The following is a 26578-nucleotide window of genomic DNA, read 5'->3' on the forward strand; positions in this document are numbered from 1 at the left end:
ACTATGATTAATTTGTTTCAGAATTTTTATCTTCTTCTCAGTTTTACTGCATTCTTTAAGGAAAACTAAGCCGTTGGAAATCTGAAGTGTTCTATGCACGTCCGCAATCTTCTTTGCAGTGAAAAACTATATCAGGATGATAAATGCTTCAGCCAAGATACTTTGCACGCAAACAATCGATCGTAAAAAATAAATAATAATAATTAGACATCAACAGGCCAAACATTATTACATAGGGAAGCTTTATTTATTGTAGACAACAACAAGAAAAAAAACAAAGCTGAGAATATGCAGGATTGAGAGTGTATCAATGCTACGGTAAAACTCTTTTGAAAAAGCAAAAACAGAACAATTTGAATTTTTTTATTATTTTAAGACTAATATAATCTCCAAAAAAAAAATCTTACCTGAATTTAAAATAGATGTGCCGATTTTTATAATTTCTGAATGTCTATATATATGTCTCCACTGTGTCAGAAACTCTCTGATTTTATTACAAGGAAAATAAAATTTGGTCCTTTGTTGTCTTGACTTGTATTCTATTAAAAAAAAATAGTCATTTTGAAAACCAAAAAAGATTCCTCACATTTTTAACAGGTAGTTTTGAATTATCAAAATCAAATTCCAATTACATAATTCATTACAAGTGATTACTTGAACTTTAATCCTAAGCTGGGCCCGAAATGAAAAAAAAAGGGTTTTATTTGATGAAATGTGGTGCCGACTTCTTTAAAAAAAATAGCAAATAGTTATATAAATGTCTTCTTACTTATGAGCAAAATAGACAAACCAGTGCAGGTATGTTAGTACTTGTTCCTCGCGTCTTAAGCATCATTCACACAACTTTAAATGAAGAGCAATGGCTTTCCAGGAATATTCTTTAAAAAAAAATCTAAACACAAAGAAAATGCCACTTAAGGTTTTAACAAGCTGTATACTTTTTTTTGTAAAGTAACTCTTTAAAATCACAGAGCCAGTGTTCGTAATTTGAAAGCAATTTTTAACATGTGAAACTCCATGCAGACAAAACGAATAGTTAGTGCTATTAACACAAAAAAAAGTCTTCCCTACGAGTTAAATGCATTTTGCAAAAACTTAAGCTTAAATGGAGTCCACGCTGGGTGGTTTTGGTTTATTTTATCTATCTACGAGAAGCAGACAGGGCCGACTTTCACCCCGAATTGTTGCTTGGCTCTGCCGACGTCGGACACAGCAAAGTCCACCAGGGGTAGACGCTCGGTCTTCTTGGTGCTGTAAGAGACAGTGGTCTTGCCCCAGGTGTCGTCGTGTACCTGGTAACGAGAGGGACATTTTGAGTCAAGCATTTTCAAAATAAGATAATCATTTTTGTTTTCACTCATTGACATGTGAGCACTCTATGCACAATTTAATGTGTGTCCTGCGGCCGAATTAAATAAAAACTTCATGCAATTTCGTAATCATAACTCCACTTACAAGTCCACTTTTTGTATTTTGTACATTTTGCAACATTTCACATTGCAGGACGTCTCAGTTACGACACATTTCACAAAAGTTGTCACTGCGTCAGTCCGCGACTTTTGTCATTTTTGAAGAATGTTTGATTTTATTGCCTACTCATGATAGTCATTGCCGAGCTTAACATCAGGGATGATGCAAGGAATTTCTCAGCTTTGTTTTTGAGCACATGAAAATCACTGTTTTACCCGTGGACAGAACTTTGAGAGTTGCCGCTTGATTCTGAAGAAAGTTAAACAAAACCATCTACAAATGGCAGACGAAACACTTTTGTGACCCCCCCCCCCTTATGAAATTGTTGCAAACAGCTGTCTTAAAAGCTTTGATAATCCTCATCCAAGATGTTTTGAATACTTTTAAAAATGTGTGCAGCTGTTTACATTGTAATTAAGTGAGTGCAGCTACACCTAAAGGTACGGGGAAATATCTTCAGATCAGAGAGAGAAGTTTTCCTTACCCGACAGCCATCTTCTCCGTCCACCTTATACTGCAAGTCTTTCTGGGTGTTCTTGATGCTGATGCGTACGTCGTTGGGTCCCACTAGGGTCAGAGCCTTCTGGGTGCCACCCATGTGGTTCTCGACGGCGTGAGAGTTCTTGCAGTTGTAGGTCAGGTTCTGCTTGGCTTCAGAGTAGATCAGTCGCAGGAGGGTCAGCTGCACAGGCTTGACGCTGTAGCTGATCTGAAAAAAGCAAGAAAGATGACCAATGAAATACGTTTATTGGCTCATACATACGTGATGCGATCAAGCTAAATGAGTCCTTTGTCGACCACGGTCAATTTTTGTTTTCTTTTACAGATTTGAAAAGAGCACAATCTCAGCATTAATGCTGTGAAAACCGCATGCTGGTGCCATCTTTAGTTAAAAAATTATGGAAGTCCGAACACCAAGAAATGTGATGAAGTGATGTGATGTGATGAAGTGGCCCTATTTTGGCCTGAATCTCCAAATGAAAATTCCTGACAAACGACTCATGTAGCTTGATCGCATCACATATGTAGGCCTATGTATGAGTCGCAACAAAACTACTTGATATTCTATGGGCCTTTAATTACATTAAGAAATGAATGACATACCTCTGAACCATTCTTCATTTCAGAAAAGTCAACTGGCTCCTCAGGATCACCCAAGTAATAGGTGGCTTCAGGAATCTTAGGAAATGCACACAAAAACAAAGAAATAGATAATTAAAATAACAAGAATCAATTCATTCAAAGTCCTTTGCGTCGTTTTAAAGGCATCTATGCACAAGCTTCAGCTCAAAAAAAATGTCTCCAAACATTTCCTATTTAATAAGACGTGTATTTGAAACAGTTTTCTTAAATTAAAAATTTGTAAATTAAATTTTGAAATTTGTATTTGACATGGTATTGTGCATTTGTAAGGGTACCCATGAAAGACAAACTTCATACAATGGACCTCCCCTCTCTTAAAAAACTGAGAAATGTGTGTGTTGGGGGGGCTAAAACATGGGCATATTTTATTTAAAAAAAAAAAAATCCACAAATTTGACACACAATGTACGATTCTAATTTGTTGAACGCTGCCAAATTAATTGAAGACGCAGCATTCTCAGCTTGAAAATATAGGATTGAGCTGAAGAGTCCTTCAGGAAGATTGATATTGGAAGATGGTTTCTAAATGGCTGTTAGTGCTGTATCTGACCTCTGGGTAGTCTGGGTAGACGCAGGTAGCGTTGGTCTTCTTGTCGCAGTAGGCAACAAATTTGTCGTAGTGGGAGCCTCCACTGGGATCCAGGGTGTAGTAACCTGGCATTAATAGAAAAGAAAATGGCTCTTAAACTCTATTTTTTCTATGTATTAATCAAACAGCATGTGTATGAGTTATCATTGGTAACGATCGAGTGATGCAACTAAACTCTTTTGGCTGATCCTGGCCCTAAATTCAATATTTTTTTCGTCACCGGTTATTAATAACACTAGATACTAAGTATTTGTCGAAGGGCTTTGGAAGAGAAAATCCACAAGCTTACTCAGTTCGGACTCGAACCCACGACCTCCTGCTTACTAGGCAGTAAGATACAAGACATTACAAGTCCTGTCTTTTACACTCTCTACAATGCAACCAGTGAAAGAGATAATAAGTTTGCTCTTTAAAAAAAAAACCTTACCACTTGGGAGTATCGGGTGGCACTTGAAGAGATCCTTACAGGAGCGGGCTGGGTACTCTGGCTCACCATTGGGCAGCAGCAGCCTCTCAATGCGATTTCTCAGCTGAATGATGCGGGCCTCGTAGTCATCCTCGGCAATGGTAGCATCGTCGCCGTACTGGTAAGACAAGAAATCAGAACTGGTTGAAGCCAAATTTTGAACACTACAAAAATACTGGAAATTATTCAAGAAATCACTACTCACAGTGAAGATTGCTCATAGCTCCACAAAAAACCGCTACAACTGTACAGCAATATAAAGCGTTTTGAAATTCATCCCAACATGGCACTAAGACACACAGTGTCTTGCAAGTATCATCTCATAAAGTCTTCCAAATCTGTTTTGTAATACACAGGAATAATATCTTAAACAATTTTCAATGTAAGAATGCTTGCTCACCAAGATTTGTATCTAGACATTATACAATATTTTAAATGTTACAAAATATTTTTAAGCACTTACATAAGAAGAGTAGGGGTTGGGTCCCTTGTCACCCTGGCTAACACCATATGAACCACCAGAGTAGGCGTACTGCACAGTCCAGACGACAAAAACATTATCGGTAAAATAGAAATGGAATTGTATAGAATGAAGTCTGGATTTAAATTTCAATGACGCAACAGTTTCCTCTTTTGAGAGTGTCGGCATATTTGGTTTGAATAGTTGATGTGATGTTTCCAGATGGATGCCTTTCCAACTCTATTATTCAGATTCACAATTCAAATACCTAGGTCAACTATTAAAAGTCAACTGAACACAGATTGAATTTATAGCTAAGTATCAATTCAGCGAGCAGTTACATATTTTCAATTTCAAAAATATACATGACGGGAAATATCAAAGAAAAAACGCAAAGCTGACTCACCCCTGAGTAGCTGAGAGCTCCCTGTGTGGGGGAAAAATGGAAAACATTAGTTGCTGTTTTCAAAGAGCAACATCAACAAGTGTATCACAAACACCGTGAACAGGAAAGTACATCGTTCTATTTCAATAATATTTTTTAAAAGAAAGAAAAAGCTCCTGCAAATGCTCACCACACGGAGGGGGGAGGGGGGCCTGAACTTTATGAATTGTCAAGTCGGGAATTTTTATTTAGCATTATTAAGAGTTGAGTAGCAGAGTTAGTAAGATAACATTAAACAGGGCCCTGCAGCTTTGAGAGTAAACTACGTTCATATTTTACAAATAAATTTTGACTTTTAAAGGGCCATTTGTTGCAAACATGTTCATATTTGCAGGAGTTGAAAAAGTCAAGCCTTTTTATTTAGCATTATTAAGAGTTTAGTAGCAGAGTAAATAAGATAACATTAAACAGGGACCTGCAGCTTTGAGAGTAAACTACGTTAACGGGCCAATTGTTTCAAATGTGTTTATATTTGCAGGAGTATGCCCTAACCCTGCACATTTTTATAATTGAGGTCTGGAGACTATAGACAACAGGACTGATACAGCGGTCCATTATGATTGCAGAACAGGTGCCAAAAAAAAACACCCAATGGTTAGACTTACAGGTGCTCCAGCCCTTCCTGGGGGTCCTGGGGGTCCAGCTGGCCCACTCCTACCACCTGCACCACGCTGGCCCTAAACAACAAAACATACAAACAAACAAAAACCTGAAATACAGGTGACTGTATTCTAGCAAACGCAATATGAAAAATAAACAATCATGAACTGAAAACTTCATTTAGAGCTTTTTGGACAACATCCAACCCACTGTGAAACCACACAACCACTCTGAAAGCACACAATGTTCAGTGTACAAGTACAAGTTTAGCGTTTAGCGTGAAGCTGTTGTAATCTATAAATAACATTACACAAATTGTAATTATTCATAAGATGGAATTCGCATCGGGGTGATGTTCATTTAATATTAGGTTTTGCCCTTCACCGACGTATAAACACTGTATACTCAGTGTGTCTCCCCCGAGTGAAAGTGAGAAAAAAATCACTCGGGTGGGACTCGAACCCACGACCTCCTGCTTTCTAGTGCAGATGTCTTACCACTCGACCACCGAGCTTGTCCGGGTCACCTGGCTGGTTCGAATCTGACGTAGCAGCCGGTACCGGAATAGTTTCCCGCTGCTACATCAGGTTCAAACCAGCCAGTGGATCCCGTTAGCTCGGTGGTCAAGTGGTAAGACATCTGCACTAGAAAGCAGAAAGTCGTGGGTTTGAGTCCCACCCGAGTGATTTTTTTCTCACTTTCACTCAGGGGTAACACACTGAGTATACAGCGTCTATACGTCGGTGAAGGGCAAAACCTAATATCAAATTTACAAATTGTAATGTTAACATGAAAATTGTCTTAGTCTTTGAGGGTTTTAATGGTTTCCCCTTAACCCAGGGAGAGCCTAGTCTATGTAATAGGAATGCCGTGGTCTATTATGCGCGAACAGATTTGCTGATTAATTAGGCAAGACCCCGCGTCTTGACTTCCTAGATTTTGACCAATCAGCAGGCGCTTTCTATAGGTCTATCGGGTCTTCGGTCATTCACCCGTTGCGTGTCATAAACATGAATGTTTAAAAAAATGTCACGGCGCACGGCGCTCGGTATCATGTTACGCGAATGCGCTCCCGGCTGTTGTTGTATTACAAAACGCTGCATTCGAATTGACCAATCATGGCGCGCGGTGTTCGGTATCATGTTACGCGAATGCGCTCCCGGCTGTTGTTGTATTACAAAACGCTGCATACAAATTGACCAATCACAGTGTTAGTCCTGATTTTGGGATGAAATGACGTCACGATTTATTAAAGTCGTCTCCGATTGGCTGGCACGCGGCTTGCATAAAATCTGCATGCTTTGACATATCAGACGTTAGACAGGAGATGGCTCCGTGGATAACGGGTGATACTCAGACTAGGGAGAGCCAGGAAGGGGAAGAATGTACCCCAAGCCCCTGATCAATATTTTTTAATAATGGCCTCAGTTTTTTTTTTCACGTAGAGCCTTGAAACGTTTTCCAATCAAGACCTTGCCCACAGTGAAGAAACACGATGTTGAAACTTGAACTTGCGTTGGAGTCAGGGTATCCGTCAATGCAGGCAGAATGTTATCACATATTTAACGCCTGAATTTCATTACTGTTGGTTACCCAATTTTGGTTAGTGTCTCAAAATGACCTTGAAGTACTTACTCCTGGTCCAGTTATACCGCGGGGACCTTGTTGACCGTTGTTGCCATTCCTGCCACGAGCACCATCGATGCCCTGAGTCAGGTAGACAAAAACCGTGTTAAATAATGCGTTTAGTTACATAACCATCTTTTTTGTACTTGCGTTTGAAACACAGATAGACAGACTGTCATGCCAGTGTTAAACTTGTTCACTTTTTTTGGCACTCCTTATTGCAGTAGTCCTCCAGGAATAACAAACTACCGACTCAACAAAATAAAAAAAATCATTTGAAGCCTTTCTTAATGATACTTGTATGGCGAATTACAAAGTACCGAGGTATAAGGGTCAGGAAAAATAATAATAATATTAATAATGTGTATTTATAAAACTCACATATCCACCAGTGTTGGTGCTCAAGGCACAACTTCATCATTACCCTGCTCATTGGGCCAATGTAACATTCCAAAGACAATCTCAGCTCCCTGGGGAGTATACAGCTCGGAAATGGCATTTCAGCACAAAGCAGGAAAAATCTACAATAACCATCTCTGCCCTCACGGGTACCCAATTTACTCCTGGGTGGGGAGAAGCAATGAGTGACAAAGTGCCTTGCCCAAGGCTGGACCTGAACCCACAACCTGCAGGAATTAACAATGCTCCAGACCATACTCCACATGTCAGGCTTTGGACCCTAAATGTACAGAATGACCCATGTATTAATTCTGTACTCAAAAGAATGAAGTAAACCTGGAGATAAAGACGTTTTACTTACAGCGGGACCAGCAGGGCCAGGTCTTCCAGTCGCACCACGGCCGCCGGTAGCGCCCTTAGGAAAAAAAAATAAGAAATTACCATCAATCCTACATCATAATAGTTGTCATGAATCAGTTTTACTATGAAAAAAAAACTGACTGCTGTTCCCACAAAAAAAGTCTTTTCTAAAAGCAGGCATAAACAAAAATATCCAAACTTTTTTTAACTTAGGGTAATTGTTACTTACTTTAGGTCCTTGAGGTCCTGGGGCTCCGGGAGAGCCACCCCATCCCTTGTGGCCCTGTCAAGACAGAAAAACTGATTAATGAAAATTTCATTTTGACAAAATTACAATTAGAAAATTTAAAGGCCGAGGAAATGTGAACAGGTGGGATTGAGTGCCACACGAGCCAGTGAAGTATCACTCAGCATGCTACTGAAGGCGTGAGATAGAGTGGGCTGAAGAAATGTTGAGGATGAGTTTTTCTCTGAACCATGCATAGCTCAAAAACAGACTGCGCTGGTGCAAGTAATGAGCAAAACATCCATGGTTCAAACCCTCCTTGAATCACCGAAACTAACCAATAACATTTTATAAGATAATTGTATGTGTGGACTTACCTGGACTCCAGTTGCGCCAGTCTCTCCACGTGCTCCAGCAGGTCCAGCGGGGCCCTGTCAACAAACAAACAAACAAATAAATAGAAAATAAACAAACAAATAAACAACTACACACTCCTCAATAGGTAGAATGTTAAAGCAACCAGAAAACCAATGGTGACCATTCTTTGGGGGGAAAAAAACATTTGGTCGATGAAAATCTGACTTACAGCGGATCCCATGTTTCCGTCAGCTCCTGCGCCACCTCTTGGTCCTGCAGGTCCAGCAGCTCCACGACTGCCACGCTCACCCGGACCACCCATTGGGCCTTGGCGACCCTGACAAGACAAAACAAAACCAAAACTGGAATAAGAAACCATTTGTATTTAGTCTAATTCTCAAGTGGACCAGTTGGATTCTCAAATTACTTCTGTAATATTCCTCTGACATAGAAGTGAGATATGACCCAAGAAATTCAAGTCCTTTCCGTGAACATAATCTTTGCTTCCAAAATGTCTTATATGTTATGGGTTAACAAATAAGGCTTCATTTATATTTAAAGGCAGGGAGGGTGCCCTCCCCAGATATGCTGCCCAAAATGTGCTCCCTTGCCAGCAAACTAATCTCAAGCTTTAAAATTTCAGACTAGATGTGCTCTGTTCCACTCACAGAATCGTTGCGCAACCTTCTGTCATTCAAGATGTCGATGTGACAAAAAATTGATTTAGTTGAATTGATTTCGATATTTGAACTCGAAGTTGAAAAAATATTGTTGTTCTTACGGGCATTCCAGCTGTTCCAGCAGGTCCTTGCGGTCCTTGAGATCCCTTGTCACCTTGAGATCCAGTGGCTCCTTTGGCACCAGTGGCTCCATCCACACCGTCCCTGCCCTGTGAGGAGAAAGAATCAGTAGATTCAAGCGCTCAGATAATGACGAGGGATCAAGCTTTTAAAAAAACAAATCTCAACGGAGGGTACTCTGGCTCATTTCCAATAATCAGAGCATACTGATCGGAACGTCGAGTTTTACATCCAACAGAACCAGTTGTGGGTTTTGTGCACAATCAGACTAAATGTGGGTAAATGTTGGCCATGGCATCTGTGTATGCCTCGTAGTCATCCTCAGCAATTGTAGCATCATCGCCGTACTGGTAAGACAAGAAATCAGAACTGGTTGAAGCCAAATTTTGAACACTACAAAAATACTGGAAATTATTCAAGAAATCACTACTCGCAGTGAATACTTCACATAGCTCCACACACAAAAAATGCTAAAACTGTACAGCAATATAAAGAGTTTTGAAATTCATCCCAACATTGTAGGTACTCATCTCATCAAGTCTGTATATGCCATTGGAATGCTGCGGCGATTATCCATTGCCACAAACAAAAACTGCCTGTTTTGGATAGGACTCAACTGTCGAAGTAAACTCACATTAGATCCGGTTGGTCCGCGTGGTCCCTTTACACCCCGGGCTCCCTGACGTCCTACCGACCCGTCCTCGCCAGGAGATCCACGTCTTCCTGGAGATCCGTCGCTACCCTGTTAGCCAAGAGCCAAGAAAACATATCACAGAAGGCACTCACTCGCTTACTCACGCATGACTTTTATTTTCACAAACCCTCTCTGGACTCAAAATCACCGTCTGTTTCAGAAAAGTTGACTCAACAAAGTTTTCTGAGGCTTACAGAACCCACAAGATGGCAAAGCATAACTACATATCTTCTTCATCCACCAACATTATTTTTAATATATTCAATTCTCTATTTAAAAAAAGGCTTGGGAAACTTGAAATTGGTTCAGTTTTAGTGCTCTTAAAATTTGGTGGAGAAAAAAAGCTTTCTATTATTTAAAACTTGACTAAACTTTGCTCTCTGCAAATTGAAACCCGTGCAGGGAAAAATGCTATATTTAAACTAGCAGTAACTCAAGAATGTACCCTGTGATACCCCATAAAACATAATAAATTCTTGAAAAAGACAAAAACCCTCGAGGTAAACTTGAAGTAACCGCATGGTTTAAGTTTACATTCTCCCTTGCAAAATCAATTTTAATAATGTGTAAAAAAAAAAAAATTATTAAAAAAAAAAATTAATAAAAAAAGGTGAATCATGAGCGATACTTACAGGTCTGCCTGCAGGGCCAGTGGGTCCTGGGGCTCCCATTGCTCCCATGCCACCCTGAGGAAAAACAAACAAGAAATGGTCAATATTACTAAATTCCCATCAAGACAAAGAAAAGAAATACACAATGTATCTAAATGGTCATAATTTATTTATAATAATAATAATAATATAATAATTTGGGAGGCTAATCATCCTTACTCGCAGCTGGTATACTGAATTGCGAAGGACGCGGCTACAACGTTGTCGGGCCGCTGGCACGTAAAGGCGCCTATGGCCGCCAGCCACATCGACCCATATATGACCACGGAGCACAGCCTGAGATCGAAAGTGTTTGATTTTTCCGGAGGGAGGAAAACCAGAGGGCCCGGAGAAAAACCCTCGCGGCACAGTAGAGAACCAACGCACAACTCTACTCACATGTGATCCGCGGCCAGGATTTGAACCGTGGTCACCTTGGTGAGAGGCGAGCGCTTTACGCACAAGCCACCCATGCCACCCTATTTCTACACTGATTACACAGATGAGTAAGTCCCCAAAATGGATCAAACTTATACATTGTATAATGTTTTCTATTCCACTGCTGAAGTAGTATGTAAAAACCCGTCCTTGGGCAGCCATACCTTCGTATGAAAATTACAAACTGCGTGTTCAACGCCATCAGGTGCGTGTGCGTCAGTTTGCAAAATGTTCTAAACACACGCACATGTTGCTCGACATTTTCTTCGAAATACGGCGCAACCGATGCGCGCCACGAAAACTGACGCCCAAAATGCCAATGCACGTGATAATCGCATGCACGCATGTTGCTAGAAATGTTTTCGAAATACGGCGCAACCCATGTGCGTCACAAAAAATTTGACACCCAAAATGCCGATGCACATGACAATCTGTGGGCAGTGACTGCATTTGAGAGAGACCTTTTTGCCCACTGTTTAGGTTTGGTGCATTTTTAACTTGTTAACGACCTGTTAAAATGAACACAGCAAGATACTCACAAGTTCTCCGATCACTCCAGATGGTCCAGCTGGTCCAGCGGGGCCGGCAGGTCCCTGCAAAACAGGAATTGAAACATCTTTAAAAAAAAAAGGGCAAGAGACATGGCATGCTGCCTAACCCGATATATCTGCTTGAGTTGGCCTAGAGATATCTTCAGTGATCTGGGGTTTTTTTGGTTTAAACCTTCATATTACTACATTTGTGTCAAAGTCGCTTTTCGTAAATCAATTTTTTTTTGTCCAGTTGCATGAAGAGGATTTAGCTAAAACAGATTTGAGAGATGCAAAATGGCTACATTCTTGATTTCCATTGATGAGCGCCTCTAGGAATAAATAAGACGATACTCACATCACCTCCGTTCCTGCCGTCTTCACCTCGTGCACCGTTAGGTCCTGGGGGTCCTGGGATACCACGGACACCTGCCGCCCCTGCAGCACCAGTGTCACCGCGTCGGCCCTACAAAATAAACCAATAAAAAAGAAATCAATGAATACTCCGTGTTATCACACACCGTCTGTGTGCAAGTTTCCTGAAGGAGTGGATAGGATGCCTGCACTTAACTCAAGTTTTTTTTTTTCCAAGTTTTGAACAAAAAAGAAAATAAATCGCCACTCACCATTGCGCCTAGTCTTCCGCTGCCACCGGTTGGACCCACCTCACCTCTTGCTCCCTGAGATCCAAAAAATAAATCAAAGAATTCAATTCTAATTTTAAAAAAATACATTGTTTTCTTCGTTTTTGGGGGGTTTTTTTTAATCAAACTTACTGGCCTAACGGCCAGAATACCAATCTTCTGTAGAACAGCAATAATGTTGTTTCAAACAGCAAATGTAAACAAAATTATTTTGGTCGCAATTATGTACTTGTGATAATATTGACGGGATTTCAAAATTGCTACTCACAGTTGCTCCCGTTGGTCCAGGCATTCCGCTGGATCCAGGACTCCCTCCAACTCCCTTTAACAAGTCAGAAATGAAATTTTAAAAGACAAAGTTTATCAGCGATGAAGATTTTCTGTGATCCCATCTCCCAGCTGAAAGATAGAAGTTACAGGTCATTCTACCTATCCAAAAAAAAAAAAATTGTGCTTCTTACTTTTTTTTTTAAAGGTTTTGATTCAGTTTCAGTTTTGATTGATTTCCCACTCAATAACATTACATTAACCCTTAAAAACTTTAAATTTCACCCAAGAATGACAGGCCATCCAGAAACCCAATAAAGCTTATATAGATGACCCTAGATAAATAAATAATTAACTTAAAGTTCAATGTTAGAATAATGAGACAGAGAAAGACAATATGCACGGATAGGACAAAGACAAGAACATGGTACCTATTTGAACCAACAGTAAAATAACAAAATAATTATATCAATAACGAATCGAAAATAGACTTAAGGAATTTCTGAGATGGGGTTCCTAAATGAGAAAAAAGAACATATATATTTCAAAATAAAATATTTTTAAAGGATGGCAACAATTTTGCGGAGAATTACATTTTTTAAAATAAAATCAGAATTTATTTAATCAATGACCGTTGACGCTTTGACAACTGACTGTGCCGTGTGATTTCATTCCATTCCAACTCTCACTACTTGAGTAAAACAGCACTGATGCCTCACCGACTTCATTTGTCACACCCAACACAAAAGTTTTTTTTTTAAAGCAAAGCATGTTTCACATAAGGTTGAAAACCTAAATTTGTCTACATACCGCTGCTCCTTGTTCACCAGATTCACCGCGTGATCCTGCTGCTCCTGTAGCTCCCTGAAAACCAATAAATCAGATTAACATTTCATTTAATGCCACGGCTTGATACCTACTGACACTTACAAGCCTCACTCCAAACTGATTTCTACAACATGAAACAATTTGTCATCGTTTTCGCGAACTGACACGCATGTGCTGTGTGCTGTGAGTTCGTGAAAACCGTGGTCTCAATCATTTCGATTTCAAGAACTGACACGCGGATGTACTCGCTCACTTCATACACTGACGTGTAATAAGATAGTTTGGGTTTTCACGAACTGAAACGCAACTGAAAAACACTTTGAAAGGTTTGACGCAAAATTGCTCATCTTGTGTCTCAAGGGGTGTCACTCTCCTGGTACTCAACAATTCATGCATGTGAAAAAAATGGACTCGGTGTCTGTGAACCATTGATATGTTGCCTCATCACATGGCCATTACACCCCCTCCCCCTCCCCAGACCCTCTCTCAACCCAAGGAGTTCTTGTGTATCCACTGACGTAACTTACATTTGGTCCGGTACGTCCTGGTGCGCCAACTCCTCCTGGGGGTCCCTGATCACCAACGGTTCCCCTCCCCCACCACCCCTCACACCCCTCCCCTAACCCTCTCTCAACCCAATCTACTGATGTGACTTACTGGTGCTCCAGTACGTCCTGGTGCGCCAACTCCTCCCTGGACTCCCGGATCACCAACACCTCCCCTAGGTCCCTTCTCTCCACGCGCTCCTACTGGTCCTTGCGGTCCCTGAAATACAAATCAAAAGTAAAGTTCTGAACGGATTCAGGAATCGAAGCTTGCACTAACATCATAAAACAAACTTTAAGGGTTATCTCTGAGCCTCTTCATAGTTTGTCTCTGCAAGCTAACGATCACAAATGTTGTATGAAAACAAAAGGAAAGAAGCCGGGATTTTAAGAAAATGGAAAAAAAGTTATTCACCTGTCCTCCTGGGATGCCTTGGGCTCCACGCTCACCAGCTCTACCTCTCTCACCCTGCGTCAAGGAACAAACACAACAATGAAATTTCAAATTTTATAATTTCTCTCCTTGTGCACATACATACTGACATTTGTATCCTTGTGGAGACATTTCTTTGTTCTCGCGTAGTAAAGTTTTCGAGTTTTGAAAGTGTAGTTTCAAAATGCTCTTATTTTAACCAGAATTAATTTCCTTGGCTGAAATTCGGACTTAATATCCCTTTTCTAAAACTTTTCAATTCGCGACAAATCAATCCAACTTGGAAATTCCTAGTTTTTGAGTAAAATCCATATATCTATTTTGTGAAAACCTTGTGGAGATGTATTCATCTATAGAAATTGCCCTGTGGAGACGTAAACAATCTTTCGTTCCCTATTGTGTGCATGTCTCCAGAGGGCACGGTGTATCAGATCGGGCTTTTCTGCATGACCAGCTGTTAGTGCAGATAATATTTAAACAAGATAACTTACAGGGTTTCCTTTGGCTCCTGGGAGTCCAGTGCGTCCAGACCTGCCAACGCCTCCCTAACAGAAACAAAAATAAAACTTCTTGACTTTTCTGACATTTTTTTGGATCTTTCTCCTTTCTCAAAGTCAGTTGTTTCCTACCCTTACATCATATTGTCCGGGAAAATAAAAATAAACTTTGTTTATTATTTTAATGGTGTTTATAGATAATAATAGATCAAAGCGCTTGACAATGCATTATTATTTCCACTGATCATTGGGCCCATGAAACATTCCCAATACCATCTCAGCTCCCTGAGGAGTATACAGCTTGATGCAGCCATTTTGGCGCAAAGCAGCTAAAATCTACAATAACCATCTCTGGCCTCACAGGTACCCAATTTGCTTCTGGGTGGTGAGAAGCAACGAGTCACAAAGTGCCTTTCCCAAGGGCACACGCAGCATAACTCCAGGCTGGACTCGAACCCACAACCTGCAGAAATACCCGCAGACCACAAATTCAAGGCCCGAGACCACGGGAATCAGAACACACAATTATGGTTTTGTAGAGCTTTCATTCTTGTTGAAGGGGCAAATTGATTTAGTGTGGATGGGATTCCAGTAGAATATTAAAAAGTCTTCAATGAAAATCTCACGTCTGGAGATACAAAGGCCCGAGCCAGGGAAAAGAATTCCCTCACATCCCTAAAAGAAACCAAACCTTTGAGAAATCAACACTGGGACACATCAAAAACAATAGACAAGAATTAGACAGACAGACAGACAGGCAAGCAGACTGACTGACATACCTGCTCTCCCCTCAGCCCAGGGGATCCGGGTGCTCCTGGGGGGCCAGGGTTTCCCTGCAACGGAAAACAGAGTTAAGGTAACAATTAAAGTTAACGAGCACAGAAATGTCATTGTGAATAAAACAAAATGGAGAGAAAAGACTGTTAGACTGGTGCTTAATGGCAGCCAGTCAGGAATAAAGCCACATCCAAATCAATTGGCTATGGATTGCAAATACACACGTGTCTATAGGAAGCCGCTGAAGCCAACTTCCATGGACGCATGTGTGGCTTCCAGCCACAGCCAATGAATTTGGGTGCCACCTATATGTTATGATGCTTACCCTTGCGCCTTGGTCGCCTGACCCTCCGCGCTTGCCTGTCGCTCCTCTGGCACCCTAGATAAAAAACACCCAGATCATTATTAAACATCATGAATATTCAGTAGATGATGCTATACATATTCACAATAAAAACCTGCCCCTCCGCGCTTGCCTGTTGCTCCTCTGGCATCCTATATAAAAAAAACACCCAGATCATTTTTATACATCATGAATATTCAGTATTGTAATGATTCAAAATGACGCTATACATATTCACAACGATAACCGATATCCTGCATATTAACAAAATGATATGCTTTTGTACTGCACAGACACAGCATTCGATTGGCCAGGTGGTAATGTCCCTTGCCCGTCACCTCTGGTGTCCCGGGTTCGAAGCCAAGCTGTTCTTCTAATACCGATCAAGCAATTATAACTTTTCTCTGGAATTTCTGATCTCCAGTACTGAATACTGTTTCAGGTTTTCACGGTTTGTTTCAGGGAAAACAAATCGTCATCGTTTTGACGAAGTGACGAATCCGTCCAAAACCGAGATTTCGAGCAATTTGAGTTTTTTGGCCATTCTTACATTCTCCTCTACATGATCCAAATTTCTCGACACAAAACTCCATCCTTCGTTAATTACGCTAATTACCGAAAGTAATTAATATGCAACAAACTCACTTTTTTCACTTTGACGAAGTGACAAATCTGTATTCATCACTTAGTCTCATTGATTTTACATGTGTGCTATATTTATGTACATGTAGCCTCTACAATTAAGCATTGTTTACAAAGTGACATATTGCGTTCTCAAATATACACATTTAACATACGCGCACTGTGTACAAACATATGCTACATTGTGTGTGACGAAGTAGAATTTCTGTTTTGACGAAGTAACAGATATCTTTAGTAATTAATGTCTAAATAGAACATGATTTTATGAAAACAGAGAATTTAATTTGCCTATTTAACTACTGGATTATCGCATCAGTTGAATATATTTCAATTTTGGGGGATAAATGTATGCATAAAAGCGATCTGAAAAAATCGAACAACTTCAAACACAATTTTCTCAAAACTTTTGGAGCTGTGAGCACAGATTCGTCACTTTGTCAATATGGTGACGAAATGATTAGACAAGGATTATGATGACTGAACTCACAGGAGCGCCAACAACACCAACACCTCCAATGCCGCCGCGGTCACCAGGGGCTCCCTGCAAAGGCAAAGAAACACACCAAAAGTTATTGTGTTTTAAGGAGAAAATGCAAACGATCTCAAGATCTTGATATTGTTATTACTGACAGATTTTAGACGGATTAAAGGCATACTATAGGATCATTTGCTTTTCATGCATTGTGTTTATTTCCACTAATACCACGCAAAAACCAAACAAAATGTTCAAACTCTTAACCTGTTGGAGGTTCAGCTCAGTGGATATTTCTCATCCAGAAAACAGCAAAAAACCATGAACAACCTTTTTGGTCACAAAACACTCTTTTATCGATTTCACTCTTTTTTTTTTCTTCAAAAAAATCAGTAAATTGGCTGATCGTTAAAAGTGACTCACATTTTGTTATTTCTTAAAATGACAGCAAGCCAGACAGAGTAACTTTACGGGGGTGTTTAGTACCAGTACGATCTTTTAATCCAAGTAAGCTTTCTGGTAATCATTCGGTGGGTTGCTTTTGGGATATTCTGTAAATGATCCCAAGTGCCTCTAACTCTGGGCCCCGGGGCGGATGCGGGGTGGTGGGGGGAGGGGGGAGCAACGGGGGCCATCACCCCCCCCCCCCCCAACATGAACCCAATCATTTTTTTTTTGACGTCGCAATAGAGGCAGGCACTACGTACACCACCATCTTTTCCTCAAAACAAGTGGTCAGAAATTCCCTCAGATCGCACCACAGAGCTTCTAGAATCCAACAACTTTTCAGGGTCCTTAAGCGGGCCCAAACCACACGCCATAACTTTTTGGGTGCAATTTTTGGGGGGGCCAACTTTTTTTTTTTGCCCCCCAAAAAAACTGTGTTCCGGATCCGACCATGCTGGCTCTTGCTTTACTGAAAAGGCAGCAGATAGGCATGTGCCTTAGCCAAGGGTTTCTTTAACAGGGAGAGACTACACAATTGTGAATATGCAGATGAAGAGTTGCCAGGTGTAGATCTGTGCCGTGGCAGGCCCACTCTTCCCAGTGCAGACTAGTAGGCCTTCACCCACACAGCACCACCTATGGATCCAACACGGAGTCCCAGGAGGGAAAGTCCCCGCAAAAAGCTGAATGATTAAACAAAAATGTTATGACAGTGACCTGAGCTTACCGGAAGGCCTGGGATTCCAAGGCGTCCAACATCACCACCGGCTCCCTTGTCACCCTACACAAAGAACAAAAAAAAACACAGTAAAATAAAAACACAGAACTAATGATCAGACAAGGGATCTAATCATCTTCAGCCTCGCTCCTGAAAAGTAGTTTGCTGGAGTATTTACAAGACTGGGGAACAGAGGGTATAGTTCTTGTTTGCATCTTAAGGCCGGTGCTGCAAATTTGACGTCACGAAGCATTCGGTGCGAAATACACCAGAGTTGAAATGTGTTCAAACTTTTTGCGGATTTGCAGAACGAAAAAACTTGCCCGGACGTTACAAATTTGCGTTCGCGTTAGCGCCGACTGTGAAACCCCGACTTAAGCAATCATTGCTTGACTTGTTCTGTAAGCCGTGATTTAAGGAGCAGTGCTTTGCTTTGTCTGCCCTTGTACTCGGGGTGATACAAGCATAATGCTCAGTAAACGGAAGATTTAGACTCACTGCTTCTCCGTCACGTCCATCACGTCCATCAGCTCCTGCATCGCCATCTGGACCCGAGGGTCCGGCCAAACCCATTGGGCCCCTCTCTCCACGATTACCCTGATAGGAAGACAAGTCCAGGTGAACGTCAGCTACATAAATACTTCTTTACTAAGGGAATAAATGTGTGCTCTGGAGGTTTTTATCACTCTGTTTAAGACCACTTAGAGTCTGGGTGCTGATAATTACCCGAGCCGGAGGCGAGGGTAATTATCAGCACCCAGACTCTAAGTGGTCTTAAACAGAGTGATAAATACCGACGGAGCACATATTTATTCCCATTCATAAATACCTTTTCGGTAAGAAAAAATCATATAATTCGTTCAAAACATCCCGATTTTGTTCAACAAATTCACTTAATGCTTTTTGAAACATCCCTCTTGCAAAATAATGGAGTGTTCAGCTGGCGAGTAAGATGTAAACAACCCTTTTATGGAGATTGACGCGCGCGTATCATGTTCTGCGCGATGTCGCGCAGAACGCACCTGGCGCGTTGCATTTTGAATTTAGAACTATAAAATTCTGACTCCCTGGTAGTGTTGCGCATGCCTACGTGAGGATTGTGAACGTTCAACCAATGAAACGATAAGAGGCACTGGATTTTTAGGAGTCCACATTTTATTGTGACACTGGAAAAGTGTTTAAGACCAGCTAGCCATGTCTTTATCATCCGTTTAAGACCGGCCACGTGACGGGCTCTCGACCAATAGGAATAGCTAAACTGTCTGAGGTATTTATGAATATAAATTTGTTACCACAATGGGACCAAACTCTTGATAGTTTTTTTTTTCGGTTTAATCTTCGTCATCATGGAAAGGTAGTTATATTTTGTTTTGAGGTGTATATTTGTTGCGAACCAAGAAGAACAAGCATACATTCTAACTTCTAAAATGCTCTTTGAACTGATTGGACAGTTTTTTTTTTTTTTTTAAGGCAACATCAATCCAAGATTATTTATGAAGTTGTGACTTGAGACTTACAGTCATTCCCGTTGCTCCTCCTTGTCCTGGGGGTCCTGCAACACCAGGAGCTCCTCGCTTACCCTGGGCTCCACGTGCTCCGGTTGCTCCTACGCCTCCCTGGGATTTATCACAATGGGAAAAAAGTGAGATACACTTGAGAAAAAAAGGGGGGAGGGGAAACTGGGCGGACTGATCTGTCAGTATTCATAGAGATCAGTAGTTAAAAGTTGTGAAAGCCTACAAACTGAAAGCATTTGCCTTACAAGTTGTAATTACTCTGATGGTAAGAGAGCTTAAGATGCCATGGAGAGGGAGCAACTTACATTGGGCCCTCCAGCTCCGGCAGCTCCTTGGGGTCCAGTGTCTCCACGTGCACCTTGAGCTCCTTGAGGTCCAGCGGGGCCCTCAGGTCCCATGTCTCCTGCGATACCCTGAAAACGAAAACAAAAATTGTAAAATAACAAAAAGCAAACCTATAACCGCAATCCAGAATTGTAAACATTTATTAAACTTTGCAACAATTTAAAGTACAGAGCAAATACAGCAGATGTGATTCTTTGTCATCGATAATCAATCGTAACTTTTTTTCTTCGGGTTTTATGACTTCTCCAGGTTATCAGAATTCTTGGAAAACAAGTTCAAATTCAGTAATCGAGTACAATGGAGGGAACAAAGTCAATGAAAACAAAGTGTTTCCTGAAAAGCAAAAAACAACAAAAACTTACAGAAGGGCCTCTTTGTCCAGTCGCTCCAGTGGCACCTGTCCTACCATCTTCACCCTGTCAGAATAACAGCAAACTTAAGAAGACCATATTGTAAGCTTTAAAAACAACTCCTATGTCTGAATTTTCAATTGTACCACTGGAAGTGAGGATTTATTTCCAAAACAAGAATCCATTTGAAAAAAATGGATAAAATTACACAGTTACGAATAAATATAGAAGACACACTCAGTTTAACAGCTGTAATGACCCTTAACACCAAACCCCTATTTTCAATGGGGGCCGCCCGATAGTCCGAAGGTCCGATAGTCCGAAGGTCCAATTGTCCGAAGGTTCTTTAGTCCGAAACACCATGTTCCTGGTACGGTTCGAACCCACGCACCTTCGTACATGAGTCAAACACCGTAATCACTGGACCATGGTGTTCTAGATAAGTTTTGCAAAAAGAAAGTGCTGGTATTATTAATATTTATGGATTGACGGCTACATTGTTTTAAAGACACCTGTACAAAATAACTTACAGCGGCTCCACGCGCACCAGTGAGTCCCATTAATCCTCTCCCTCCTTGAATACCCTAGAAGGTAGAAAGCAGAATTTAAAAAAAAATTCATCAATAACGTTAAAAACATGAAGTTCTTTTACATATTAGGGGGCTCAATTACACAAACCTCCCCCAACATTTTCCTCAATAAAACTTATTACACTGTTGTGTTGTTGTTTTTTCAAATCCGTAAAAACAATGCCTTAATTCCAAATTTAAATTTCTTCCAAACCAAGCTGTGTTTCTCGAAACTACTAAACTCAAGTCTCAGATTGTTTTTTTTTTTAAACCTAGGGATAGCTTGAAACTACTCATCGTTTCCTTTTCCTTTCCTTTTTCCTTAGGAGTTTTGAAGGCAGGCATTAAGGACAGGCGATGAGAACCAACAGTGTTGGTGGCTGGTTCAAGACACCTCTAAACTCAGAGGGGAAGAGGGTCAGTATATTTGAACTTCCCACTGTGAGATGTTTTAAAGGTAATATGCAAGAGTTTTAAAGGCAGGCATTCAGTACAGGCGATGAGAACCAACAGTGTTGGTGGCTGGTTCAAGACTCCTCTAAACTTTCAGGCAGACCTGGGGAGAGGGGATCAGAGGCCATGGACCCAAAAAATATTAGAAATTGTTAGAAAATCCGTGCTGTAGTTTTACTCATCCTCTTTTAAATTTCCAATCAATCTTTACAGGCAACCAACATCACCCTTTCCAAAAAAGACATAGTTCCAGGTTTTGGCCTCCCGAACAGTTTGTTATGGATCCCAAACTAATTTCACGATCATCAGGATTTGCTAAGACGATCCTGCAAGGCACTGTACAAGGAGGAAGAAAGAGAGGCAGGCAGAGAAAGAGGTGGGAGGACAACATCTCGGAGTGGAAAGGCCTGACGCTGAGTGACTCCCTGAGAAAGTCTGAGGATCGAGAGGGATGGAGGAAGCTGGTTGACAGGTCTTCAAGGGGTGCCCCCACGGTCAGAAGACTACAGGATAGGTAACAGGTAACAGGTGAACTAAGACTCGGATAAAAATCCATATTTTGCCGAAGGAAACTTACATTTGGTCCTGGTGGTCCAGGTCGGCCCTCATTACCGGCCGGCCCCTGTATAATAACAAAAACAAATGTTGAAAACACTTGAAATGAGACAATGACAAGATAGACCATTATCTAAAAGGGACATGGCTGTGACTGGCTACTTTTCAGTAGCTACGGTGTTATGTATTAAAATGCATTGTGCCAATGGGCAACAATTCAAACCATATCCACAAACCCCCTGGTACAACTTTACTATAGAATACAGGGCCAGCTTGGATAGTTGGTCTGTTTAGTCTCTATTCAAGCCGTCATTAATGCAACACGATCATAAGTGATAAAAATCAAAAACTTGATAGAAGACTATAAGATCAAAAACCCCAAAAATTACAAAACAATCAACGTTATTGGAACGTTATGCTGTACTTCTATCTGAACCTGAAAACAAAATCACAATTTTTAGCCCCAAACTCGTTTAGCTTTGATCATTGGCTTTTATTGTTAACGGACCAATTTCACTGTGCTGCAAGTCAGGCAAACAAATTTCTAAGCATGTTAAGTTCGGATTGGCAAAAATTAGTTAGCACCTAAAATATATGCATGATGAATACTGCTCATGAACAAGTTACCAAAAGCTGCTTAGCACAGGAAGTATTTTGCTTGGCAGAAACGGGCTACCAGCCAACATGCCATGTGTTTTCTTTTGCTTTTGACTGGTTCCCGGCTGATTTTCGCAAACACAAAAATATGCTAAGCGATGTTTTCTGCCAAGCAGCCCAATAGGCCTTATTCACGAGGTTGCCATTTTCAGTTGTGTTCCCTGAATCTGTTTCATGAACTGTAAACTGTTGAATGGAATGGTGCCAGACTATTTTTATGATTCGAGTGCATTCCAAGCTGCACTTTCAATTTTTTTGTGCGGCTTAAAACATTAGGATATGTTTAATCACAAATTTTAGATTATTCATCAGAGCAGACTGGTAGTAATTTGTAATTAACTTTAATTTAATTGCTTTCATTTCTACTCGAGATTGCCAAAAAATGAAGAGTTTACCTAGCTTTCGATTCAATATGGCCGACTTGCAAATAAAGTCTCTTTAAAAAAAGGCCAAGAAGCTTTAGGTTGAAGTGCCCGCTAATCCAAAAAAAAAAAAATTACAATATGAAATAACTCACAGGTGGTCCAGGCTTCCCTTCGTTGCCAAAGCGACCGTCTGATCCTGGCATACCCTGGAATACAAAAAAAATGACAAATCACTCAAAAATATAAAATAGATTACCTAAATAGCCCTCTTCAATTTAACTAAATCATGAGCCAAAAAACAGACTACTGAAATCAAAATACGGGAACATCTTATGCTCACCAAATGTCATTTGCTCTTTTTGGGACGACAGTTTGTAAAAATGTGGACATTAATAGGACAAAATGGAGTCAGTCCAAAAGTACTTTATCCGGAATTGACTCCAGAAACATTTTGTTTCCCTCATTTTTCTTCCAATCTCGTCACTTGATATTGTAAATCCTTCCCTTTACTTGAAGCATTTTAATACGGGTTGAAAAGGCGACATGGCAGCTGCAATCGGCCAAATAACAACGTGTCCCAGATGCTGCTTTCGGGCGCAATTCCAAAAAACACAACTTGGCAACTTTTGAATTGAAACTGAGATCATAGAAGTGTTTTCTCAAAATATACAGCATTCACAGAGCTAAATTCATCAGGTTAGTTGTTTATAAAAGCACCTGTTTTTAGATTTTGAGCACTTTTGTTGCTTTAAACGGGAACAAAAATGCACAAATGACAAATGATGTACTCAATCTTTAAGCTAATCAGGAATCTTACCATTTGTCCGGGGGCACCAGCATCTCCAGTTCGTCCTGGGTTGCCCTAAAATTCAAAATCACAACAATATTTTTGTATAAAATTATATCTGTCATCATCGTGTCTATCTTCTCCTTTTTGTAACCGCATTCTCTTGGTAAAGCCACCAGCCATATTGTTGAACGTTTTGAGGTACAATTTCATTCGTTTTACCCCTTCCCAGTGTTAAAAGGTAACGTTTGTTTTTTAATGAAATTAATCTCAAGTCTCAGTGATTTTCAAAGATTTCTTACCGGATCTCCTTTCTCTCCTGGGGCACCTGAGCTACCTTGGGCCCCAGCGTCACCCTTTCAAGACAAACCAAAAGAAAAAGGATTCTCGTCAGTACTGACAAATGAGTGGTTAGTAAAGTCTGTCACAAGGCAACAAAGCCCATCAGGCCGGCGTTTATCTCTGGTTTCAGTTGCATGAAATGACTGAGTGTACCTCTATTCCCCCTGGATGGGAGGCTAGTCCATTGCAGGTTACTCCCTAGCTAAAGGCATGGCAGTACCCATTAATACTCTTGGGTGGAGAGAGGCAAGTGGGGGTGAAGTGGCTTGCCCAAGGGTACAATAGTATGGCCAGCGGCTTGATTCGAACCCCCGACCCTCTGATCATGAGTCACAATCCCTAACCACTTGGCCACACTCCCCCACAAGAGTGACTACTCTATATTAATATATTATTATTTTAAATACAACTCAAAACTACATGTTGCACACCCGATATTAATAGGGTTTTAGTCAATTTTTATCAACAAATCAGCTGGAATTACAGGATATAAAAATACCCGTTAATTATGCTACAATATGCAAATATGGTTGAAACAATCAAACGCAAGGACGGAAACCTGCAAGCTTAAAAAAAAAGTTCACGGCGGTATTATTTTGACAAGAGCAAAACGGGGCGTGGGATTTATTTTCATTTTGACCTCAAGCCAGGCAGGTCGAAGCCATCACCCTCGGGCAGCACACTCATATTTCCAGCCTCGCTTGTTGCGAGCGGGTCGCTGACAGATATTTCCAGCCTCACTCCCTACGTGTTTACCTGTCATCTGTTCCAAATACCGCAAACATTTTGCATGTATACATGGCGCCCGGCGCGAACTGGTTAAGAAATTTCAAAATTTAAAAAATATGCCCCCAAAAAAGGGGAAACAGAACACTCACTCGCATTCCAATAGCTCCAGCAGGTCCACTAGGTCCACCAGGTCCAACACCACCCTGTCAACAACAACAACAAATTGAATGGAGCCTCAGGGTTAATTTTACATAATACATTTTATATGGTTTAAATATTAAGAGATAATAATCTTCAACCTTCCAAGTTAACTCTGTACAAACTTTAAAAAAAAATTAATAGTTGTTTCTGTACCTATCCTGTAACAGGCAATTATCTCGCGGTAGGATTTGGTTAATAAATAAATATCAAGTACTAAAATAATCAAAACTGACAGTCAAAACTGATTCCAGTGTTTTGAAAAGCTTTGTCGACTTTCATGAACTCGAATTGGTTTATAACTGGGAGCTTATACGCTGATCCATTCTTTAAGTCCCGCCCAAAAATGTTTTCAACCAATCACAGCTTGTTTGATTGTTCCCACAGAACAACAACGCCCATAGTGTCCCCACAAACATGGTTCCAACTCTCTATGTTTTTTGTACTGTTATTAAATGATTAAAAGTTTCAGTGTTAATAATCAGAACTTCACAAAGTTTTGTTGCAAAGATGAAGGCCGTCAGCAATCTCAGTCTCACGCCGTGGCATTCGCTGTTGGAGAACAAAATTACATGAACACACTTTTGGACATCTCAATTAAAGTCAGAACTCTAGGTTGGAATGACGTCACTGGTTTATACTCACACGGGCACCAGCTTGGCCACGGGGACCAGCCGCTCCAGCAGGACCGTCAGAACCCTGTTAAAAAAAATTTTTTTAAAAGAGGCATCAAAATTACTTCTTTAAAACATGAGACAAGGAATTGAGGAGCCGCATGACACTGTGTTCTACACTAATTGATTATGTGTGTCATAATAATAATAATAATAATAATCGGTATTTAAGAACGCTCGTTTTAGTACACTAAATCACAGCGCTTACAGTATTATTATCCCTGATCATTGGGCCAATTTAACATTCCAAATACCATCTCAGCTCCCTGGGGAGTATACAGCTCGATGCTGCCTGTTAGGCGCAAGCAAGCTAAATCAATCACATAACCATCTCTGCCCTCACAGGTACCCATTTACCCCTGGGTGGAGAGAAGCAATGAGTGACAAAGTGCCTTGCTCAAGGGCACACGCACCATGACCCCGCCAGGACTCGAACCCACAACCTGCAGCTTTACCCACAGACCATGAATCAGTGCCCTTAACCACGAGGCCACAGCACCCCACACCATCCATTTAGCATTAACGCTGGTTGGGGCATATCACAGTGCAGAGTTCCAAACGGCATTTGCCGTTGAAAAGTAACCTCTCTAACAGACAGGCCACTTTTTAAATTTAATTTGACATCCTAATTATCGCAATTTTCCTCACGATGCACTGTGAGCAAAATCAGCATCAGACCCGTCAACAACAGCTTTTCTGTGATTCACATTCCTGGTGAGCAGAGAGCAATTTCAAATTAGGTTTTTGCCCTTCACCGACTCAGTGTGTTTCCTCCCGAGTGTTACCTCCCGAGTGAAAGTTGGAAAAGTCACTCGGGTGGGACTCGAACCCACGACCTCCTGCTTTCTAGTGCAGATGTCTTACCACTCGACCCACCGAGCTAACGCGGTACCTGCTGCTATGTACGTTAGATTCAAACCGGCCAACCCATCCCGTTAGCTTGGTGGTCGAGTGGTAAGACATCTCCACTAGAAAGCAGGAGATCGTGGGTTCGAGTCCCATCCGAGTGATTTTTCCAACTTTCACTCGGGAGGCTACACACTGAGTATACAGTGTTTATACGTCGGTGAAGGGCAAAACCTAATTTGATTTATTTCACCCAGACGCAAAAATCCCATCTTGTAAAGAGCAATTTCAGCATTACGAAAGGCAGTGTAATTTACTGTGATTT

General features: G+C 40.9%; 1 protein-coding gene across 1 annotated transcript in view; it reads right to left on the bottom strand.

Annotated features, from left to right (window-relative positions):
• Positions 1-223: 223 nt before the first annotated feature.
• The window catches only part of LOC119729864 (collagen alpha-2(I) chain-like), a 56360-nt gene continuing 30005 nt past the window's right edge, over positions 224-26578 (bottom strand). The window contains exons 30-68 of the mRNA XM_038202657.1: positions 25379-25432; positions 24685-24738; positions 23767-23820; positions 23495-23539; positions 22830-22883; positions 21678-21722; positions 20609-20662; positions 20091-20144; positions 19689-19796; positions 19384-19482; positions 18365-18463; positions 17876-17929; positions 16717-16770; positions 15570-15623; positions 15247-15300; positions 14462-14515; positions 13953-14006; positions 13650-13757; positions 12975-13028; positions 12166-12219; positions 11880-11933; positions 11612-11719; positions 11263-11316; positions 10268-10321; positions 9576-9683; positions 8923-9030; positions 8371-8478; positions 8162-8215; positions 7788-7841; positions 7560-7613; positions 6809-6880; positions 5179-5250; positions 4535-4555; positions 4132-4200; positions 3630-3786; positions 3164-3267; positions 2575-2649; positions 1955-2179; positions 224-1292 (exon numbers count right to left, since the gene is read on the bottom strand). Coding sequence (XP_038058585.1) covers positions 1146-1292; positions 1955-2179; positions 2575-2649; positions 3164-3267; positions 3630-3786; positions 4132-4200; positions 4535-4555; positions 5179-5250; positions 6809-6880; positions 7560-7613; positions 7788-7841; positions 8162-8215; positions 8371-8478; positions 8923-9030; positions 9576-9683; positions 10268-10321; positions 11263-11316; positions 11612-11719; positions 11880-11933; positions 12166-12219; positions 12975-13028; positions 13650-13757; positions 13953-14006; positions 14462-14515; positions 15247-15300; positions 15570-15623; positions 16717-16770; positions 17876-17929; positions 18365-18463; positions 19384-19482; positions 19689-19796; positions 20091-20144; positions 20609-20662; positions 21678-21722; positions 22830-22883; positions 23495-23539; positions 23767-23820; positions 24685-24738; positions 25379-25432 — 2958 coding nt within the window. The 3' untranslated portion in view covers positions 224-1145. The remainder of the gene's footprint in view (positions 1293-1954; positions 2180-2574; positions 2650-3163; positions 3268-3629; positions 3787-4131; positions 4201-4534; positions 4556-5178; positions 5251-6808; positions 6881-7559; positions 7614-7787; positions 7842-8161; positions 8216-8370; positions 8479-8922; positions 9031-9575; positions 9684-10267; positions 10322-11262; positions 11317-11611; positions 11720-11879; positions 11934-12165; positions 12220-12974; positions 13029-13649; positions 13758-13952; positions 14007-14461; positions 14516-15246; positions 15301-15569; positions 15624-16716; positions 16771-17875; positions 17930-18364; positions 18464-19383; positions 19483-19688; positions 19797-20090; positions 20145-20608; positions 20663-21677; positions 21723-22829; positions 22884-23494; positions 23540-23766; positions 23821-24684; positions 24739-25378; positions 25433-26578) is intronic.

Source organism: Patiria miniata, unplaced genomic scaffold (assembly GCF_015706575.1).
Source record: "Patiria miniata isolate m_02_andy unplaced genomic scaffold, ASM1570657v1 HiC_scaffold_21, whole genome shotgun sequence".
Taxonomy (NCBI): Eukaryota; Metazoa; Echinodermata; class Asteroidea; order Valvatida; family Asterinidae; genus Patiria; species Patiria miniata.